Source organism: Humulus lupulus, chromosome 5 (assembly GCF_963169125.1).
Source record: "Humulus lupulus chromosome 5, drHumLupu1.1, whole genome shotgun sequence".
NCBI lineage: Eukaryota > Viridiplantae > Streptophyta > Magnoliopsida > Rosales > Cannabaceae > Humulus > Humulus lupulus.
Genome location: NC_084797.1, coordinates 228,356,473 through 228,375,255, shown reverse-complemented (window position 1 = coordinate 228,375,255; position 18,783 = coordinate 228,356,473). Strand labels below are relative to the sequence as shown.

The 18,783-nt window shown below is 37.5% G+C and overlaps 1 protein-coding gene across 1 annotated transcript; it reads left to right on the top strand.

The window, feature by feature from the left end:
• The first annotated feature begins 8,384 nt into the window (after positions 1-8,384).
• On the top strand, positions 8,385-18,544 carry LOC133780030 (pentatricopeptide repeat-containing protein At5g65560-like). Its single transcript, XM_062219913.1, has 4 exons — positions 8,385-8,620; positions 9,637-11,534; positions 16,507-16,533; positions 16,628-18,544. Exons 2-4 carry the CDS (start codon positions 9,762-9,764, stop codon positions 18,452-18,454), a joined length of 3,627 nt encoding a protein of 1,208 aa, XP_062075897.1. The 5' UTR covers positions 8,385-8,620; positions 9,637-9,761; the 3' UTR covers positions 18,455-18,544.
• The last annotated feature ends 239 nt before the right edge of the window (positions 18,545-18,783 follow it).

Below are 18,783 nucleotides of genomic sequence, written 5' to 3'. Positions count from 1 at the left end.
AATAAAAAACGGGCCCACATGCATATTTAATACACTTAAACATGCATAAACAATCATATCATAATATAACTCATGTAATCATGCATATAATCACAAACATGCACATAATATCCATTTATGCCTTGCAGACACACTAATTAAGGCACTAAGTGTAACATCCCAAATTACCTAATAAGGCTTAGGGCCTTGATTAGGGGGCCACGATGACAAATTATGGAAATTACATGTTTATGTGTAATATATGCGTGTAATTATGTGATTATGTGAGTTATATTATAATATGACTTGATATGTATGTTTAGGTGTGTTAATTAAGCATGTGGGCTCGTTTCTTATTAGAAGGGCAATTTTTGTAATTTGACCCGTTATGGGTATATTTGGCATATATGTGATATATGTGTGGGACCACATTATTATGTGGATATATTTGGGTTACTCTGCACGAGGCGATCCTAGGGAGCAAGCTAGTGGGAAAGTCACAACGGGATTAATACTTGACTCGGGGTGAGTCAAGGGGTATTTTGAGTATTTAGTACGTTACCGAGATATTGGATAAGGCAAATAGCAAAAGGTTTGCAAACTGCAAAGGTTCATTTATGGACTCAAGCAAGCGTCTAGATCATGGAACATAAGATTTGACCAAGCTGTTAAATCTTCTGGTTTTGATCAAAATGTTGATGAGCCTTGAATATACAAGCAAATTGACACAGACAAAGTGGTCTTTCTAGTTTTATATGTAGATGATATATTACTCATTGGGAATAATGTGAATAAATTAGCTGATGTAAAAGTCTTGCTAGCCAACCAATTCCAATTGAAAGATTTAGGAGAGGCAAGCTATGTTCTTGGGATACGATTAATTCGTGACCGCAAGAAGAAGTTGTTGGCACTGTCTCAAGCATCTTATATAGATAAAATACTTGTGAAGTATGCGATGCAAAACTCCAAGAAGAGAAACCTCCCATCTCGTCATGGTGTTCACCTCTCCAAGAATCAATGTCCTAAGACACCCCAAGAGGAAGAGGAAATGAGACGGATACCCTATGCCTCCGTAGTAGGAAGCTTAATGTATGCAATGTTATGTACCAGACATGACATTTGCTACGTTGTGGGTATAGTCAGTAGGTACCAATCAAATCTAGGATTCGATCACTAGACAACAGTCAAACACATTCTCAAGGATCTAAGGAGAATGAGAGATTATATTCTAGTATATTCTGGAGATAATTTGATTCCAATTGGATATACAGATTCTAACTTCCAATCCGACAAAGATTCTAGGAAATCTACGTCAGGATTTGTTTTCACACTTGGGGTGGAGCAATTATATGGAGGAGTATAAAGCAAGCTTGCATTGTTGACTCCACCATGGAAACAGAATACGTTGCTGCAAGCGAAGCAGCTAAGGAAGCTGTATGGCTTAGGAAGTTTTTGGGTGATTTGGAAATTGTTCCAAACATGGATAAACCAATTGTACTCTACTGTGACAACAATGGAGCAGTTGCCAACTCAAGAGAACAAAGAAGCCATAAGAAAGCCAAGCATATAGAGCATAAGTACCACCTCATAAGAGAGTTTTGATAGCCATTTATTAGATTTAGGATTACGCGACATGTCTCATGTGCTTTAGGGCAAGTGGGAGATTGTTGGGATTTGTGCCCTTAAAGCGTATTTCTGTATGAACGATTCATGTTAATTAAATAAAGTTAATATTTTTCACTCATATTTGTATTTAATTATACATGTCATTCATCATGAAGATCCAATATTATTGATGTGGTCTTGAATTAAGTATATGTATAATGATATATATATATATACAAGAGGATTTAATTCAAGATAATAATACAAAAATTGTCTGTAATCGCTAAATAAAGTGGGAGCTTTAATTAATAAAGATTATGAGTACGACCTATCTTTTGTTTAAGACAGAGTAATTTATCCAGTCTGTTAAGTGTAGCGACACAAAGAGATAGAGATGCCATATACAATATAGATTGTATTGGACTGGGACACGATGAAAGACAAAACTTCTGATTATCTCCGTTAAAATATAGAAGTTCAACATTCATCAATCGATGGTTGTTTGAGACTTGACCTCAATCCTGAAGTGAGTGATGAACTCTTATTTGTGCTTTTATAACTTTTGACTTATTGGGTAAGGTTCAATATTCCTACAACCGAATTCTTGATATCTTGAAGTCATAGAACTGCAAGTGGCTGGGAACATACTATACAGATATGGAATCTGCTATTTACTTAAATAAAAGTAGATTAGTTGTTCCTTTTAGTGTTGATTCAGTGCTTGAACATAGAGCGCTCAATTTCTGTTAGAGAACATAAATTTCATTATGTAGTTAAATTTATAGAATAATGTTCATTAGAGGATCAATGAAACTAATTGATAAATACATAATTAGAGAAGTTAATGGACATTAAGACCTAGCTCAAATTATGAACAACTAGCAGAAGATCATAACTTATGAAATGACTAGATTAATGGACGATTTTATAGTTATAGCTTCTAATAATATAAGACTGTACTTTGAGAGTTCAACTATGAATTTCTAGTGGAATAATTCATAGTTAATAAATTAATTAATAGAACTAAGAGTTAGTGAAATTAATTAAATTATTGGAGCTTAGAACTACGAGTCCATACTGTCCCTATACTAGCTCGATAACACATAGGTAGGATTTTGGTATTAAAAGGAAATAATTAAAAAATAATAAAGTAATATTTTTAATCTCACAAATTAATATTATTTAAAATATTATTTGTGAAATAATATTTAATGGCAAATAAAAGTATATTAATAATTTGTGGAATTAATTTTTATTGAAAATTAATTTTATCATATTTAGTTTTGTGGTATAATTGTATACTACATAAAATAATATGATAAAGACCCAATAAATAGCATTTTATAGAGATAAAATACCACAAGGCTCAAAACCCTGTAGTTGGCGCCAGCCACAGTCCAAATGGATTGTGACCCATGCATAGGCCCAATGTGCTTAGGGCTAGGTCTTATTTCTATTGTTATATTAATAGAATATAACATCAAGAAAAAAAAAACGGAGACATCAGATGCAATTTAACATTATTTTACCAAGAGAGAAAAATAGAAAACTTTGTTCTCTATGAATTGCGAGAAGAACACTCTCTCATGTGTTGAGATTCAAAAGTGTGTTCTTGAGTATCCTACCAAATAGCATAAACATCTACCTGTCTCCTTCTCTTTGTGTGAGCCATAGTATGAAAGATGGTGGGTTAGGAGGCTAAGATGCTATTTGATCTATGTGTGTTCTACATCTAGAAAATGTAATTGTAATTTTCATTTTATTCAGATTCATGTCGCATGAGAAAGATCTCATTCTAGTTATGGTTCCTAGAGTGATTCATTCTTATGCTTTAATAATTGTTATTATCGCATTGAAATGTTATCTCATACTTCTGTTGCACTGTCAATCACATGATCAAAAGCCATCAATATCCATCAAGAATTAAACCAATAAAGGCTTCAAGACCAAGCCCTAGCCCCCGGAACCTAGAGTTCTACTAAACCGGGTAGTAGAATCATTCCCAAGCCTTTTAATTTGGGTTCCCAAAACCCTAGACCTCTAATTCAAAATTTCCCATTTAGCACTTCGAAACCCAGAAAATTAGTGATTTTCAGAAATTGCCAACCAACCCTAACTTCCAATTCAACCCAAATGTTTACTACCAAGCGACCACAAACCATTTCCACAACTTTACTAGACCCAAAAACACACCCTAAACACCCTAGAATTGCCAATACACAAACCTAGAGTCTATACCCCAAGTACCTTCAAGAACACCATAGAAATGCCAAGAAAAGGGGTTCCTCACCTCTGAATTCAAAATTCTAGCTTGGGCTGAAGCTGTCCTACCACTGCTAATCCTCGAGAAGCTTTCAATCCCCTGTGAAATTCTCAAATCCCACCAAAGATGGCCTCAAAGATCAAGATTTCAAAGGAAGCTTTCTTGGAACAAGAAATGGTGAGTGAGAGAGACAGAGAGAGAGAGAGAGAGAGAGAGAGTTGTAGGAGACAGAGCATAATGCACACTACTTAGCCTATTCCCTGCTTAAAGGACCCAAAAGACCAAAATGCCCCTACCTCTTAAGTCTTACACCAAAGCCCACAAGGGCAAATTAGTCACTTAGCACTAATTCCCACTAAACCTTAAATTACACTTAAAATTCCTAATTAATTCCACTAATCTTGCAAATACCAATATATTTTCCCAAGTATATCCCATATTCTAATAACACCTGATAATTCACCGAATTACCAAAAATACCCCTAGGCTTACCCCCGAGCCAGGTATTAATCCCTGTTGTGACTTTTCCGCTACTTTGCTCAAAAGGACCGACTTGTGCCGACTATCTCACATATACCCACATAATAATGTGGTCTCAAACATAACATACATATAATTACAATTATACCATCAACGAGTCAAAATTATGAAAATGCCCCATCTTAACAAAAGCGGGCCTTTAAGCATATTTAATACACTTAAACATGCATAATCAATCATATTATAATATAACTCATGTAACTCACATAATCACATAAATATTCAATAAAACCACAAATAAATCCAATTAGGCCCTCCTGGCCCACTAATCAAGGCACTAAGCCTTATCAAGAATTTTGGGAAGTTATAGTTTCCCTTGGACCGCCATGGCACCGCGACCCTTATCAGGGAGCGCCGCAGCTCAAAATGGGGAAAATTTATGGGGAAAAATCTCGGCCAGCAAGGCGTCGCGACTCAAAATGCATACTTTTAAGGGAGGCTTCTCGGCCTATTGTGGGGCCACGACGTAGCTAGGGGGCGTCACGACGCTAAATGTGATTTTAGCGTATGTTGGTTTTGGGTTTTGGGAAACCAAATCAGAGGGCTCGGGGATGGTTCCGCTACCTGGTTTAGAGGAATCTGAGGTCCCGATGGCTAAGGCTTGGTCTTGAATCCTTTTATCAGATTATGATCTTGATGAATATTTCCTCCATGTGTTGTGACTAGGGTTTCCCGCAAGGCTCGGGTGAAAATGATCGTGCTCAGGGTCGCCTCGTTAATATACTCATGACTTGAGGTAAGAAAACTGGTACCTGCACTAAGATTAGGGCTTGGGCCCCGATTATTGAACGTGGTTATAACCACACTTTGAATACCTGTTTAAATGTGAATGTTTTGGACTAGGTATAATTGTATTGTATGTGAGATGCATATATGTTTGTATTTGTCAGAAAAGCTTGGGTTATAAGCAGTGGTCGAAATTAGCATGTGGAATGCAGACCGTTATGGCTAGGCCAATCCGAGAGTGCAATATGCGCTCATCCGGCTCTACGGCCGCGCAAATAAATTGAGTGCTTGCTTGAGTTTGGTTATAACTGCATAGCATGCTATTTATGATATGTATCTTGTTGATTATATGTTCTGTTAAAGTGGGTTTTCTTGCTAGGCATTGGCTCACGGGTGCTACGTGGTATAGATAAGGGCAAGGAGAAGCTAGATCAACCATGAGTTGGAGAGCTGTAGGGGCGATGTGTACATATGCGGCCTGCTCGACTGCCATGGTTGGGATATTTTTTGTGGATCTAGGGTCTGTTATTTTACCGCTTAGGTCGGCCAACTTTGTACCCTGTTTACTTTTGTATTCGATAATAAACTCTTTTGGGATCTTGTGTATATACTGAAACTTTTTAATGAAAAGTAATATTTCTTTGGCCAAAATTTTTAATACTAAACTCTTTAATTAACTCTAATTACATGTTAGCACTATTTTAAACACACAGTATAACGGTCCTGGATTAGTAGGGCGTTACAGTTCTAAATCAACCTTTGAATCCTACATGCCCACACACGTCCTTGTGTGTTTGAGGATTGACCTGGAAGATCAAGGTATTGTTATGATTGGTTAAATACAAATGATGAAGTGTTAAAATACAAGCAAGGTATAAACACTTAGTAGAATTCACGTAGTGTAGATGTGAATTTGAGTTTCAAATTGTAGGCACTTATAAAATGCAAATTAGGGTCCAAAGTGATACATAAAAGTATCTAAGGGTTCCCAAAAAGTTTGGTGGCATTTGGAGCATTTTTTGGACCTTTGGAAGTGTCCAAAGTCAGAGGGGGTGGCAATACGTCGCCCCCCAGGAGGCGACACATCGCCTGGAAGCTAGGTTTTCCAGAAACCCTATATTACATGAAATATCGTAAATGCTCTAAATGATGTGTTTTGCAAGTCTAATCCTATTGGTTAGACCTAATGACGATGCCTACTATATATTTGGGTCAAAAACAATGATTTGGAAGATTTGATCACTCTCTCTAACCTCTCTCTACCCTCATTCTCTCTCTAGCTCCAAGAATCTCTAGTTTTCTCCAAGAACTCTCCAAGAAAGTGCTTGACTTAGATAGTTGAAGGCTTGTTCAATCTCAATCCTCACTTCCTTAAGAGAAGGCCTCAAGCATCAATGGTGGCTGGGAAATAGAGTATTAGGACAGCGTTTCTCAACGTGTATAAGCCTTGGTTTGTGTTTGGTTTTGCTCAAGGGTTTGTTCTAAGGATTGTTCAAAGTGGTGATTTGTCTAGGGTTTGAAGCTTCATCAAAACTTGATCCTGGCTGGTATTAATAAATTAAAAAAAAAATCGCATTCCACTGCGTATTCTGATTTTCATATTTAATACCAACATTTTCCCCCTTCCAATTTGTGCAGCCTCCGAAAGTGGAAAAGAATGAGTTGGGTTCTCCCTTCCCATAGTACCGCATGTCCTGGTCTCGTTTGCCATTGTTGCAGTCAAGGCGTTTGTCTTCTTCTGAACATCACGACTGCCTTGTTGCCCACCTCCTCACTGGACTCCACATTGATTGGCGTGGAAAGATCTCCATTGCTATTACCTAGGGGTTCACCACCTTGTTGGGAGTTGGTGGCATTGCCCCGTCTCTGGTTGTGGCAATGATTCTTCTCCATTGACGACATAGAGAGGCCCTTGCCTTTGGTGAGCCACCTTTTCGAAGGAGACGAGGAAACAAATTTCGATGAATCCCCTAGGTTGGCTTAGTGTATCTGTGGAACCGTGCTCACGTTGGATTTTTTCTAAGACGATGCCTAGTCAAGAAACCATTTCGGCCTCAATAAGTGGAAAGGAGAACGTTCCCAACCTTGAGCCTTAATCCACTCCCCATACATTGGGAAGCATTCCCCTTCATAGTGTTTTATTAAAGTAGGTGGACGGAAGTAGTGCTTCATTTCATGTCCCATAATTTCGCATTTGAAACATATACGAGGTAGTCTAACATATTTGAATTGCAGCCATGATGGGTTCATATTGTCCCTCCAAATCGAAAATCTAGCAACAAGGGGCTTCTCAATGTCCACCACTGCTCTGAACCTAAGCGTGCGAGAGCCATAGGCCAAACCCGGTTTGGGATCATGTACGAGTCAGAAACCCTTGCAGGTGTCTTCTAGAAGCCCAGTGGTATCTCGTGAACATACACCTAAACTGGCGTGGTGGAGAAGTCCACTTCCATGTATCGAAGCTCCATTGGCCATGGCTCCAGCGCCAACAAAGCCCCATTAACAGACCAGGGTCTTTTATCAAGGACTCCTTAGGCCTCCTAACTATTCTTGAATCTGAACTCATAGAGCCCTTCCTTGAGCTCATGCCAAGTCCACCCCTCAAACTTTCCCCACGCCATTCTCAAGGCTGCTTAAATAATAGAACGAGACACATTGGTTTTCGAGAAAATTTTGCCCAGCAAAAGCATACCATGAGCTTGACTATTATCAGCAGTTGGGAGGTCCATGGACAGGTCTTCCATCGAAATCCGAAGTGCTTCATCATTCCACTCCGAAAGCTTACACACTAACACACGGGATCAATCCCTGCAACTCATTGAGAGCACCTTTGGGTTTTGTATTGTTGGTTCAATTTGAGCCACCATGCCCATCATCATCTTTGATGGAGATAAGAAGCATCATAAATAAATATAGAGTAATGATATGTGCACCCAAACATTACACATAGTGATGTGTCACTGCTTTTTAAAATAGCGGGTCACAGTTTTAATAAATGTGATTGACTAGACTAAACTACCACATCACTATGTGTAATATTTGTGTATATATTTTGAGTACATATATCATTACTCATAAATATATGTTTGTATTTAACAACTAATGCTCTCAAGCTCAACTACTAAGTGGTCTTTCTTACCAATACTCAAAATTAAGTTTACATTATTAAATTTATAATCTCATATCCAAACTAATATTTAAAATTTGTCAAAAAAAAACCTAATAATAAATTAAAAAAAAATTATAACCTACTATCATATCCTTCTTAATCTTATCTGAGACAATAAAGTCACTGCCGTGCCCCTTTCAAATATTTTCTCCCTGAAACTCCCTCCTCCGGTGGAACACCGCCCCTTTGAAAGCCATCTTCGCTTCTCACTCACTCCATTGCCGATTGAAAACCACCTTCGCTTCCCCTCTATGTAACTCTCTCGCCTCTAAACCTTAAACACAGTGTCGACTCTTGTCTTAGCTTGGGTCGGTCTATGACTTTTCTCCAAAGCAGAGGTATCATTTTCAACTTTTTCTCCCTTCAATTGATTTTCTTGCTCTGTTCTGTTTCTCTTATCAGAATGTCTCAACTCTCTCTCTCTCTCAATATAATTTGTTTTACTGATATGCATTATTATGATGTTTGTAATCTGTTTTTTTTTTTTAAATGAGTGTGATTGATGTTTGATAATCTATTATACTGACATGCTGCTGTTAATTTGAATATTTTTCTACGTTTGATGTCTGATAATTTGGTTTACTCTTATGGTTTGGTTTGGTTTGGTTTAGTTGAGGGCTCTCTTTTTGTTGTCTTCCTAATCTGTTTCCAAATAATTAATAAGTAGCATTAAAAAAAAGAATAGGTTCAGTATCAAGTTAGTTTGAATTTCTCTTCATGTTCTTAGTTGTAGATTCGTACTTCAATTATCATATTTCTTTTGCATGAAGACTTGTATGCATATTCATATCCCCAATTTATTATCTGTTGAATTTTGCTATTGACAGTTGTTGTTTAAAATGATTTTATAATGCTTTTGCTGGAATTGATTACTTTGAAAAATGGTTATCTATTGCTTAAATATAGTCGCAAATGAGTTTTGATTATTTAAGAATATTGATTAACTTTATAATTTTGACTGTAATTAAGTGATGCCAAAGGTCTTTCTCTATGATGCCCAATTCTTTGCTTTTACCCCTTGTTTGATTACAGTTTACTTTGATTTAAAGACTTTTTGAAAAGGACTAGGTTTTGGATTTTATTTTACACCTTATGTGTAGCATCGCATCTATATTGCATGTAAAACGGTAAAACATTATTACAGCTAACAGATTATAATTTTTTTAACCCAGTTTTGGGAGTTTATTCTGGCGTTGAGCTGATTCATATTAGAATATTACTGTAACATACTAATAATTCAACTTTCATGGGCAAATTTTCATTTTCTGTAAGTGGGTTATACTCTCTTTTGTGTTTGAACTCTGAAAGATTCCCACGTTTTGTTAATATTATTGTTGCTTTTGAATTTGTGCAGATTGTGAATTTCATTCTTAAGCTAAAGGTAGAGAAAGCAGAAATGAGTTGTTATTGAATGGTTCAGTTTGAGGTCTACGACTCTTTTGTGGTTATTTTTGGTGTGACTTAAAAGTGGGTGGAGAGATGGGGTATACAATTACCCAACAAATTTTTATGTTTGGTGGTCATAGTTTGCATAGATTTTCCAAACAAGATGATCCCTTTTGTGGCACTGGCCGTAGCTCTTGTATTAAAGCATCTGCAGTTCTCGTAAATTGCTTCAGCAAGTGTAATCGTTTACAGTGGATAGTAGAATTTAGGTCCAAAACAAAGGTTCATTCCTCGCGGTTTATAGGTTTGCAGAGAAGCGTCAGCCTTAGTAGTTTAGATGTAGTTAATCAAGATGAAATTGAATGGACCTCTGATGCTTATGAAGTGGATGTTGAAAGAAAATCTGAGCAGAAAGTGAATATAAAGAGGCCTAGCAAACCTTCAATGATGCATTTAGAAGGGCGCTTTGTTCAAAACAATGAGACAACAAACAATGATATTCTTCGGTATTTCTGCAGTCGTGGAAAGGTAATGGAAGCGTCAAGGTTTATTGATGTTATGGTTCGTCGTAACCAAGTTCCAGACTTGCAGTGTTGTAAAAACTTAATCAGGGGTCTTATCAATATTGATAAAGTAGACATGGCTGCCAAGGTCCTGCAAATCACTATTATGTCTGGTGGGATTCTGGATATCATTACATACAACATGATGATCAGTGCTCTCTGTAAGAGAGGAAAATTAAAATCTGCCTTTGATCTCTTGGAAGACATGAGCTTGAGTGGCTGCCCTCCAGATGTGATTACTTATAATACGATAATACGCTTCCTGTTTGATAACGGAAATTATAATCAGGCTGTTGGATTTTGGAAGGATCAACTGAGAAAGGGGTGTCCTCCTTATCTAGTTACCTACACAATTCTCATCGAGCTAGTTTGCAAGCACGTGGGAACTGTTAGAGCTATGGAAGTACTGGAAGAAATGGCAGTTGAGGGCTGTTACCCCGATATTGTTACCTACAATTCACTAATCAATTATACTTGTAAACAGGGAAAGTTTGAGGAAACAGCTTTAGTTGTGCATAATCTTCTATCTCGCAAAATTGAGCCAACTGCTGTAACTTACAACACCCTTCTCCATGCTCTTTGTGCACATGGTTGCTGGGATGGAGTAGATGAGATCCTGAACATTATGAACGAGAATTCACATCCCCCTACAGTTGTTACTTACAACATCTTGATTAATGCTTTGTGTAAATATGGGATTTGGGATCGTGCCATTAACTTCTTTGCTCAAATGGTCTCTCAGAATTGTTCTCCAGATATTGTAACTTATAATACACTCCTAGGCCCTCTTTGTAAAGAAGGAATGATGGATGAGGCTCTCCAACTACTTGATTTTTTAAGTGGTACCAGCTGTGCTCCTGGGTTGATCACTTACAATATTGTGATTGATGGATTTTCTAAACTGGGTTATATGGAGAAAGCCATGGGATTGTATCATCAAATGATTGAAAATGGAATTGTTCCTGATGAAATTACCAACCAGTCCTTGATTTTTGGGTTATGCAAGGCTGATCTAGTTCAGGAAGCTGCTGAGATACTGATGGAGATGAACAAGAGAGGCCACAAGGTGAGAACTAGTTCTTACAGAACAGTGATCAGTGGTTTATGCAAAAATAACAAGGTGGGTATTTCAATACAAATTTTGGAAATGATGATATCAAGGGGATGCATACCAGGTGAGTCAGTTTATTCAACTATCGTTAAAGGTATAGCCGCTGCTGGTATGTCGAAAGAGGCTGATGAACTGCGTCAAAAGTTAACTGGATTGAAGGTTCTTAGAAAGGAGATGACTGATGTTGGAATAAACTGAATTTTTATGCAAAGTTCTTGGCTTTATTCAAGTCTTCTTCTAGCCATGTAGGTCAATAGTTTCACTTTCTCGTGTGAAGTATTGTGTTAGAGATCAATTTTGAAACTGATACCTGTTAAATAATTAAACAATTTTGCTTTAGGATTAATGGTTGAGCATATCATGGATGAATTTGTCCACAGCAATATTTAATTGTTGTGTATATTTCCTATTATGAAGCTGGAAAAGCTTGAGAAGATGTGTTTAAACTGAAATAATACTTTGGCAATTCTTATTTAACAAGTTTGTTTTGAGAACTAATGATTATGTAAAATTATCTCTGATATCCTTGGCAGCTTGAATGCGTCAAGAAAAAATGGAATAATGTAAAGAAAAACTTTAAAACTTTTATTTTTATATATAAAATAAAAGATTAGTTATGTAAGAAATCAAATTTTATTTATTATTTTGTAATTATTTGTTTTCTTTTACGTGATGTTTATTAAATTATTATTAACATTTTTTTATTTTATTATTTGTTTGTAAATATGAGTAAAAAATTGAAGAGAAAAATATTGATGAAATCTTTTTAAAAAAATATACTAATAATGCTTCTAGTTATTTAAATGTTTTAATATTTAGATAATTAGATATATTTTATTAGTATTAAAAATGCATAAGAGTGTACAAAACAATAATATTGGAATGAAAAAAAATATTAGTGTAAGGAGTGTACACAATAATTTATTAATTTAATTTGTGAATTTTTTTTATTAACTTGAGTATAAAAATTTAGCTTTCTCTACCATATGATATATATCTTGCCCTTACTGGAACACTTATAAATTATTATTGTAGGTTATACTTATTTTGAGTTTTGAAAATCATAAAATTAGAATAAAATATGAAATCAATAATTCCCAATGGATCTCTCTATGTCGAAGCTAAGGGACTATTAATTAGCCTTAGTCCACAAGTCAATTATATTAAGGATGAATAACTTGTAAAGCTCAAGTTTTATAGTTTAGACAACATTTTTGCATACATTAAAATTCGGATCATTTTACAAGTTATACCTATCTATATCTATAGACGGCTGAGGGGATTAAACTCATTAATGAGAGCTGATTACAATAAAATTCCCTTAATGAGATCAGATTACACATAAATCAAGGTCTTTTTCCTAAGTTAGGTTTTTGGGCCCCATTTGCTTGTCAACTGGCCCACTACGAGGTTAACAAGCTCGTGATATTATTGGAAAATGTGATTTCTGGTACTGTTAAGGGGTAGCTACATGCATCCCCAAGCTTAGGCTGTGTTGTGGGACATCCACCTTGTTGATGGGAAGAACTCCTCAACTAAGTTAAGTTGGAAAACTTATGAGCTTAAAAGTAAATGAAGAGTTGTGAAAAAACTTAGAAGAACTTAGGATAGCTATATGAACTTAGAATCAAGTTGCAGAGTGAAAATGGAGAGAATATTCGTATTACTCAATAATTTCTTATTACAATAAATTTCCAACCCCCTTCTCAGGTGAAGGAAGGTCTTATTTATAGGTGAGCACTATTGGCTCCCCAAATACATGGTGGTCCTGAAGGGACAGGAGCACTCATCTGCAGGCTGCAGGTTCTCGCGAAGCTGGTGGTAGTGGTGCTAGAGGAGTGGTGGTCGGTCCTAATATGTGTCAGGGGTTTGCAAAAGTACTCATGCCATAGTACCATGTTGTACCTCCACTACTTGTTGGGTAAGAACCTCATAGGTGTGCTGAGGGAGTCCTTACTATGTACCATTCTTGTACGCCCACTAATGGTCTGGCGTGGATGTTGTACCTGTACTCGGACTCCTTTTAATTGGGATGTACATTTTTGTACCTACACGTGTACCACATATTTGATAGACGCTCTCACCTCCCCTAGCCACGCTTATGCCTCAAGCCCCTTTGTGTTCTACTAAGTGTCAAGCCCACTTGTTTCCATGGTAGGGATACACAAAGAAGGTGTGTCCCGCTGGAGACACCTACCCTAGAAAATAGGGCAGGGCCTTGTCAACAAGGTGCACGCTCCAAAAATGCTGGGGAAGCAATGGTCTCGTAAGATGGCTCATAGAGGTGAGATGAGAGGGGCCTCTCGGGAGTGTGCGGCCATGTCACGAGGGACTCGGCTCAGGGTCGTGTGAGTAGGTGCGAGGTGTGTGCGCACGACCATGTCGTGAGGGGGTCGGCACAAGGCCCTTGGAGTAGGCGCGAGGCCATAGGAGCAGGCACGAGGCGGGTGCCTCGTAGGAGCCTCGGTGCAAGGCCATGGGAGCAGGCGCGAGGCAGGTGCCTCGCAGAGCCTAGGTGTGAGGCCATGGGATCAGGCACGAGGCGGGTGCCTCGTAGGCGCCTTGGCGCGAGGCCATGGGAGGGCGCCTCGCGATGCCCTTGGTGTGAGGCGTGACGCCGTGGGCAAGGTGCGTGTTTTTCGAGGTCATGTTCGCTTGTTTCCATCTTGAGTTGATTCTTTGAGAGACATAGGATGGGGGTCCTTTATTGGTTTAGAGTTTTTGGCATCTACACACTTTACCCGTTGTACTGAACTGACAACACGATCTCTGTAGCCACCAAAGGTGTCAGGTATGTATTTGTGGTCCTGAATGCCTCTCTGACTGACACCTGGCAGGAGAGTTTCCTTTCTGTGGAGGGAGCTCCTCGGGGCTTGTTAGGCTGATCACATCCCGATGAGATTTACTAGATCAATGTACCTACTTGTGAGATTACTTATTGTAAGAGATCTTCGGGAAATGATTCAGTAAATGAACCCCCGAGTATGTTCTCCGATCATGATGAAATGACTCTTCAATTTATCAGGCTTTTAGGTCCCAATGAGGACTAAACGACATCGTTGTCCATGTTTTCTGCATTCGATAACGGGGCCTAAGTGGATTATGTCATTTAATCCTCCTCGGAAGCTAGAGCCTAATCTGTGTGTCATTCCTATCACTACCGGAGACACATGCCCGACTGGTAATCAATGAGAGCCACTCCCCAAGAACCTAGGCGGGGAGTGGCCTTCTAGAGCGTCTCAAGCCATGGTCAACTTATTAAATCTCGAGAACCCTTTCTCCACAGAAGGAGAACACTTTTGCCAAGTGTCAGCTAGAGAGGCACTCGGGACCACAGACACTTGCCTGACACCTCTAATGGCTGCAGAGAATGTGTTGTCGGTTCCGTATAAGCGGCAAAGAATATGTCCCAAGACGCCGCCTAACATAAGGAAACGTGCAACTACCACACTGACCAATACCAGAAAATACATTTTTCAATAAAGTAGTGGACTTGATCTCCTCATATTGGGCCTGCCAAATATTTAATGGGCCCATAGATCTATTTTATGGGAAGGAAAACTTCATTTATATATAACTATTCATATTATGGAAAGATTATGTCTGCTCCCATTAATGAGCTTAATCCCCTCAGCCGGCTATAAATAGGGCTAGGGTATCACTTGTAAAAGGATCCCAATTTTAAGTGCATACAAAAACACTGCCTAATTTTGTAGAGAACTTGAGCTTTGCAAGTTTTTCATCATTAATACAATTAACTCGTTGACTAGGGCTAATTAATAGTCTAAACCACATAAATTTGATGTCTGATTTCTCTATTATTTAGAGGGTTTATACTTTTTTAGACCCTATGTTTTGTCTCATTACCTGTTTAGACCCTGTGTTTTGATAAATTATTTTTTGGACCCTGTGTTTTCTAAAATAGTTCAAATAGACCCCTAAATCCGATTTTGATCAAAGTTTTTTGAACTAAAATCACAAATAATTCATCAAACTAACAACTCAGAACAAAAATATAGTCATTCTGCCTAAGAACTGTGTTGTTATACTCAATTTTTTTGTTCATCAAAATCAGGTTTAGGGATCTATTTGAACCATTTTATAAAACACAAGGTTCAAAAATTAATTTGTTAATACACAAAGTCCAAATAGATAATGAGTCAAAACACATGATCTAAAAATGTATAAACTCTTATTTAAACTTTACGTTTTATTTGTAATTGACAAAAAAAATCTGTCAACAAATACCACTCACCTAGGCCACGTCGTCGTACAAAGAAAACACAAACAACAAACTATATCTCAAAATATATATTGGCCCCCTCTAAAATTGAAAAAAATTATTAATTTTTTAGCTCCTTCTATATTTTATTCCCGACTCCTTCACACGTGTAGACATACAAATTTATTTTACATGTTATTATTTTGTATTTCTTTTACTTACATCATATCTTATAGTCATTAAATATTAGTTATTTACATGATCACACAGTGCATGTGCCCATAACTAGTATAAATATAAATATATGAATTAAATTTTGGAAAAAAAAAATTAAGCACTGAAGATATGAATTTTTGTAATATTATTTCACTTATTAATGATAATCATATATTTATAATTATTATTTTTATAATTAAAGAAAGATCAAATTTTATAACTTAAATTTTATTGGATAATAATTTTTTTATACAAATATTAAAAAAAACTGACAAAAATTCAACTTATAAATAAGTTTTAAAAATTTAATATTTTTGTCTTAAAATTATCATATCCTTTACAATCCAAGATATCATATCCTTATCTGAGACTCTGGCACTCGCTACTGCCGTGCCTCACCCACCTCCACCCCGACCGCCTCTTTCAAATGCTCTTTTTTGTGTGAAAAGTTGAAGTTGTGATCTCTGCTCCTCCCTGAAGCTCCCTCTTCCGGTGGAACACCGCCACTTTTGAATTCATCTTCGCTTCTCACACTCACTCACTCCATTGCCGATTCATTGAGTTTCCCTCTCTCCTTCAGTTCAGCCCACGGGCGAAGAGGTTTCCTCCTCCTCTTTCATGTGCAAATTTTCATTTTTTGTAAGTGGGTTTCCTCTCTTTTTGTGTTTGAACTCTGAAAGATTGTCACTTTTGGTTAATATTATTGTTGCTTTTGAATTTGTGCAGATTGTGAATTTCGTTCTTAAGCTGGAGGTAGAGAAAGCAGAAATGAGTTGTTATTGAACAGTTCAGTTTGACGCCATGCCATTTCTGTGGTATTAGTATATCCTCTACGACTGTTTTGTAGTTATTTTTGGTGTTTATTTACTTAAAAGTGGGTGGAGAGATGGGGTATACAATTACCCAACATAGTTTTATGGTTGGTGGTCATAGTTTGCATAGATTTTCCAAACAAGATGGTCCCTGTTGTGGCACTGGCCGAAGCCCTAGTATTAAAGCATCTGCAGTTCACATAAATTGCTTCAGCTCAAGTAGAGACTTCGGTAGAAAACCATTTAGATCTAATAAGGTTTCTATTGAAACAGCAAGAGGAGGAGGACCCCTTTTGCACCGTTATGGCTATAAAGAAGTCCATCTTTTGAAAGTCCTTAATAGAGCTTGCAGAGCAGGGAAGTACAATGAGGCCCTTTACTTTCTTCAGTTAATGGTTACTAAGGGTTTCAAGCCTGATGTTATCCTTTGTACAAAGGTGATGAGAGGGTTCTTCAGTTCTAGGGATGTCCAGAACGCTGTCCGGGTTATGGAGATTTTGGAGAAACATGGGGAGCCTGATTTGTTTTCTTACAATGCCATGATCAGTGGGTTTTGTAAGGCGAATAGGATCGAATTGGCCAACAGAGTGCTTGACAGAATGCGGGCTCAAGGATTTTCGCCTGATACTATTACTTATAACATAATGATTGGGAGTCTATGTAGTAGGGGGAGAGTTGAGTTGGCTTTTAAGGTTTTGGATGAGTTGTTGAAAGATAAATGTGTGCCTTCTGTGATCACTTACACCATTTTAATTGAGGCAACCATTAGCGAAGGCGGTATTGACAAAGCTATGGAGCTTTTGGATGAGATGTTGTCAAGAGGGCTTCTTCCTGATATGTGTACTTTTAATGCTATAATCAGGGGAATGTGCAGAGAAGGAATGGTGGATAGAGCTTTTAAGTTTGTTAGGAGCTTAGAAGCCAAGGGTTGTAGTCCAGATGTGATATCTTATAACATCTTGTTAAGGGCACTCTTGAATCATGGGAAATGGAATGATGGAGAGAAGTTATTGAGTGATATGGTTTCAAGAGGGTGTGAGCCAAATGTGGTGACTTACAGCATTTTGATCAGCACACTTTGTAAAGATGGGAAGGTTGAAGACGCAGTGAATGTGCTCAAGGCTATGAAGGAAAAGGGGATAACCCCAGATGCCTATAGCTATGATCCATTGATATCTGCTTTCTGCAAAGATGGAAGGTTAGATTTGGCAATAGAATTCATGGACTACATGATCTCTGATGGTAGCTTGCCGGATATCGTGAACTACAACACGATCTTGTCCGCATTCTGTAAGAATGGAAACCCTGAGCAGGCTTTAGAAATCTTTCACAAGCTTGGGGAAGTGGGGTGTCCTCCAAATGTAAGTTCATACAACACAATGTTCAGCGCTTTGTGGAACTGTGGGGAGAGAGTTAAGGCTTTGGAGATGATATCAGAGATGGTTAGCAAAGGGATTGATCCTGATGAAATCACTTATAACTCACTCATCTCTTGTTTGTGCAGAGATGGGTTGGTAAATGAGGCAATTGGGTTGTTATTAGACATGGACAGAGGTGGTTTCCGGCCATCTGTTATCAGCTATAATATTATTCTTCTTGGATTGTGCAAAGCACGTAGGATGGATGATGCCATCGAATTTTTCACAACAATGGTCGGAAAAGGGTGCCAGCCAAATGAAACAACTTTGATTCTCCTAGTTGAAGGAATTGGATTTGCAGGGTGGCGAGTTGAAGCCATGGGGCTTGCCAACTCGCTTCTTAAACTAGAAGCAATATCAGAACATTCCTTCAAACGTTTGAACAAGGTCTTTCCCATGCTTGATGTTTATAAAGAACTTACTTTGTCAGAAATTAAGAATTAGTATAGAATGGATTACATTTTATGAGCCATTTCAATGTTTCTTCTCTTTTTTCTTTTTCTTCTTCAAATTATGATCTTTATTTGGTTATTATTACTTTGGTCGTACTTTCAAGACATTGCCTTGATTTTAGTCAGGCTACCAAAACCATCATGGTGAAGCAGAAAAAGAGAAGGCTGCAAAAAGAAACTTTTTATGTCATTATAAACCTGTGCAGTAGGCCTAACAAGAACAATTCCACAAATGTACTTCAAAAATGTTTGATTTAAAGTTTTTCTTCACATTATTCCATTTTTCTTGACGCATTGAAGTTGCCATAACTGCCAAGGATA

Bases quoted from the DNA above. Each gene is read 5' to 3' on its own strand.
- LOC133780030 (XM_062219913.1), top strand. From the start codon at position 9,762: ATGGGGTATACAATTACCCAACAAATTTTTATGTTTGGTGGTCATAGT. The intron at 11,535-16,506 runs AACTGAATTTTT...GAATTTGTGCAG, and splicing joins AGATGACTGATGTTGGAATA to ATTGTGAATTTCGTTCTTAA. The intron at 16,534-16,627 runs GTAGAGAAAGCA...ACTGTTTTGTAG, and splicing joins ATTTCGTTCTTAAGCTGGAG to TTATTTTTGGTGTTTATTTA.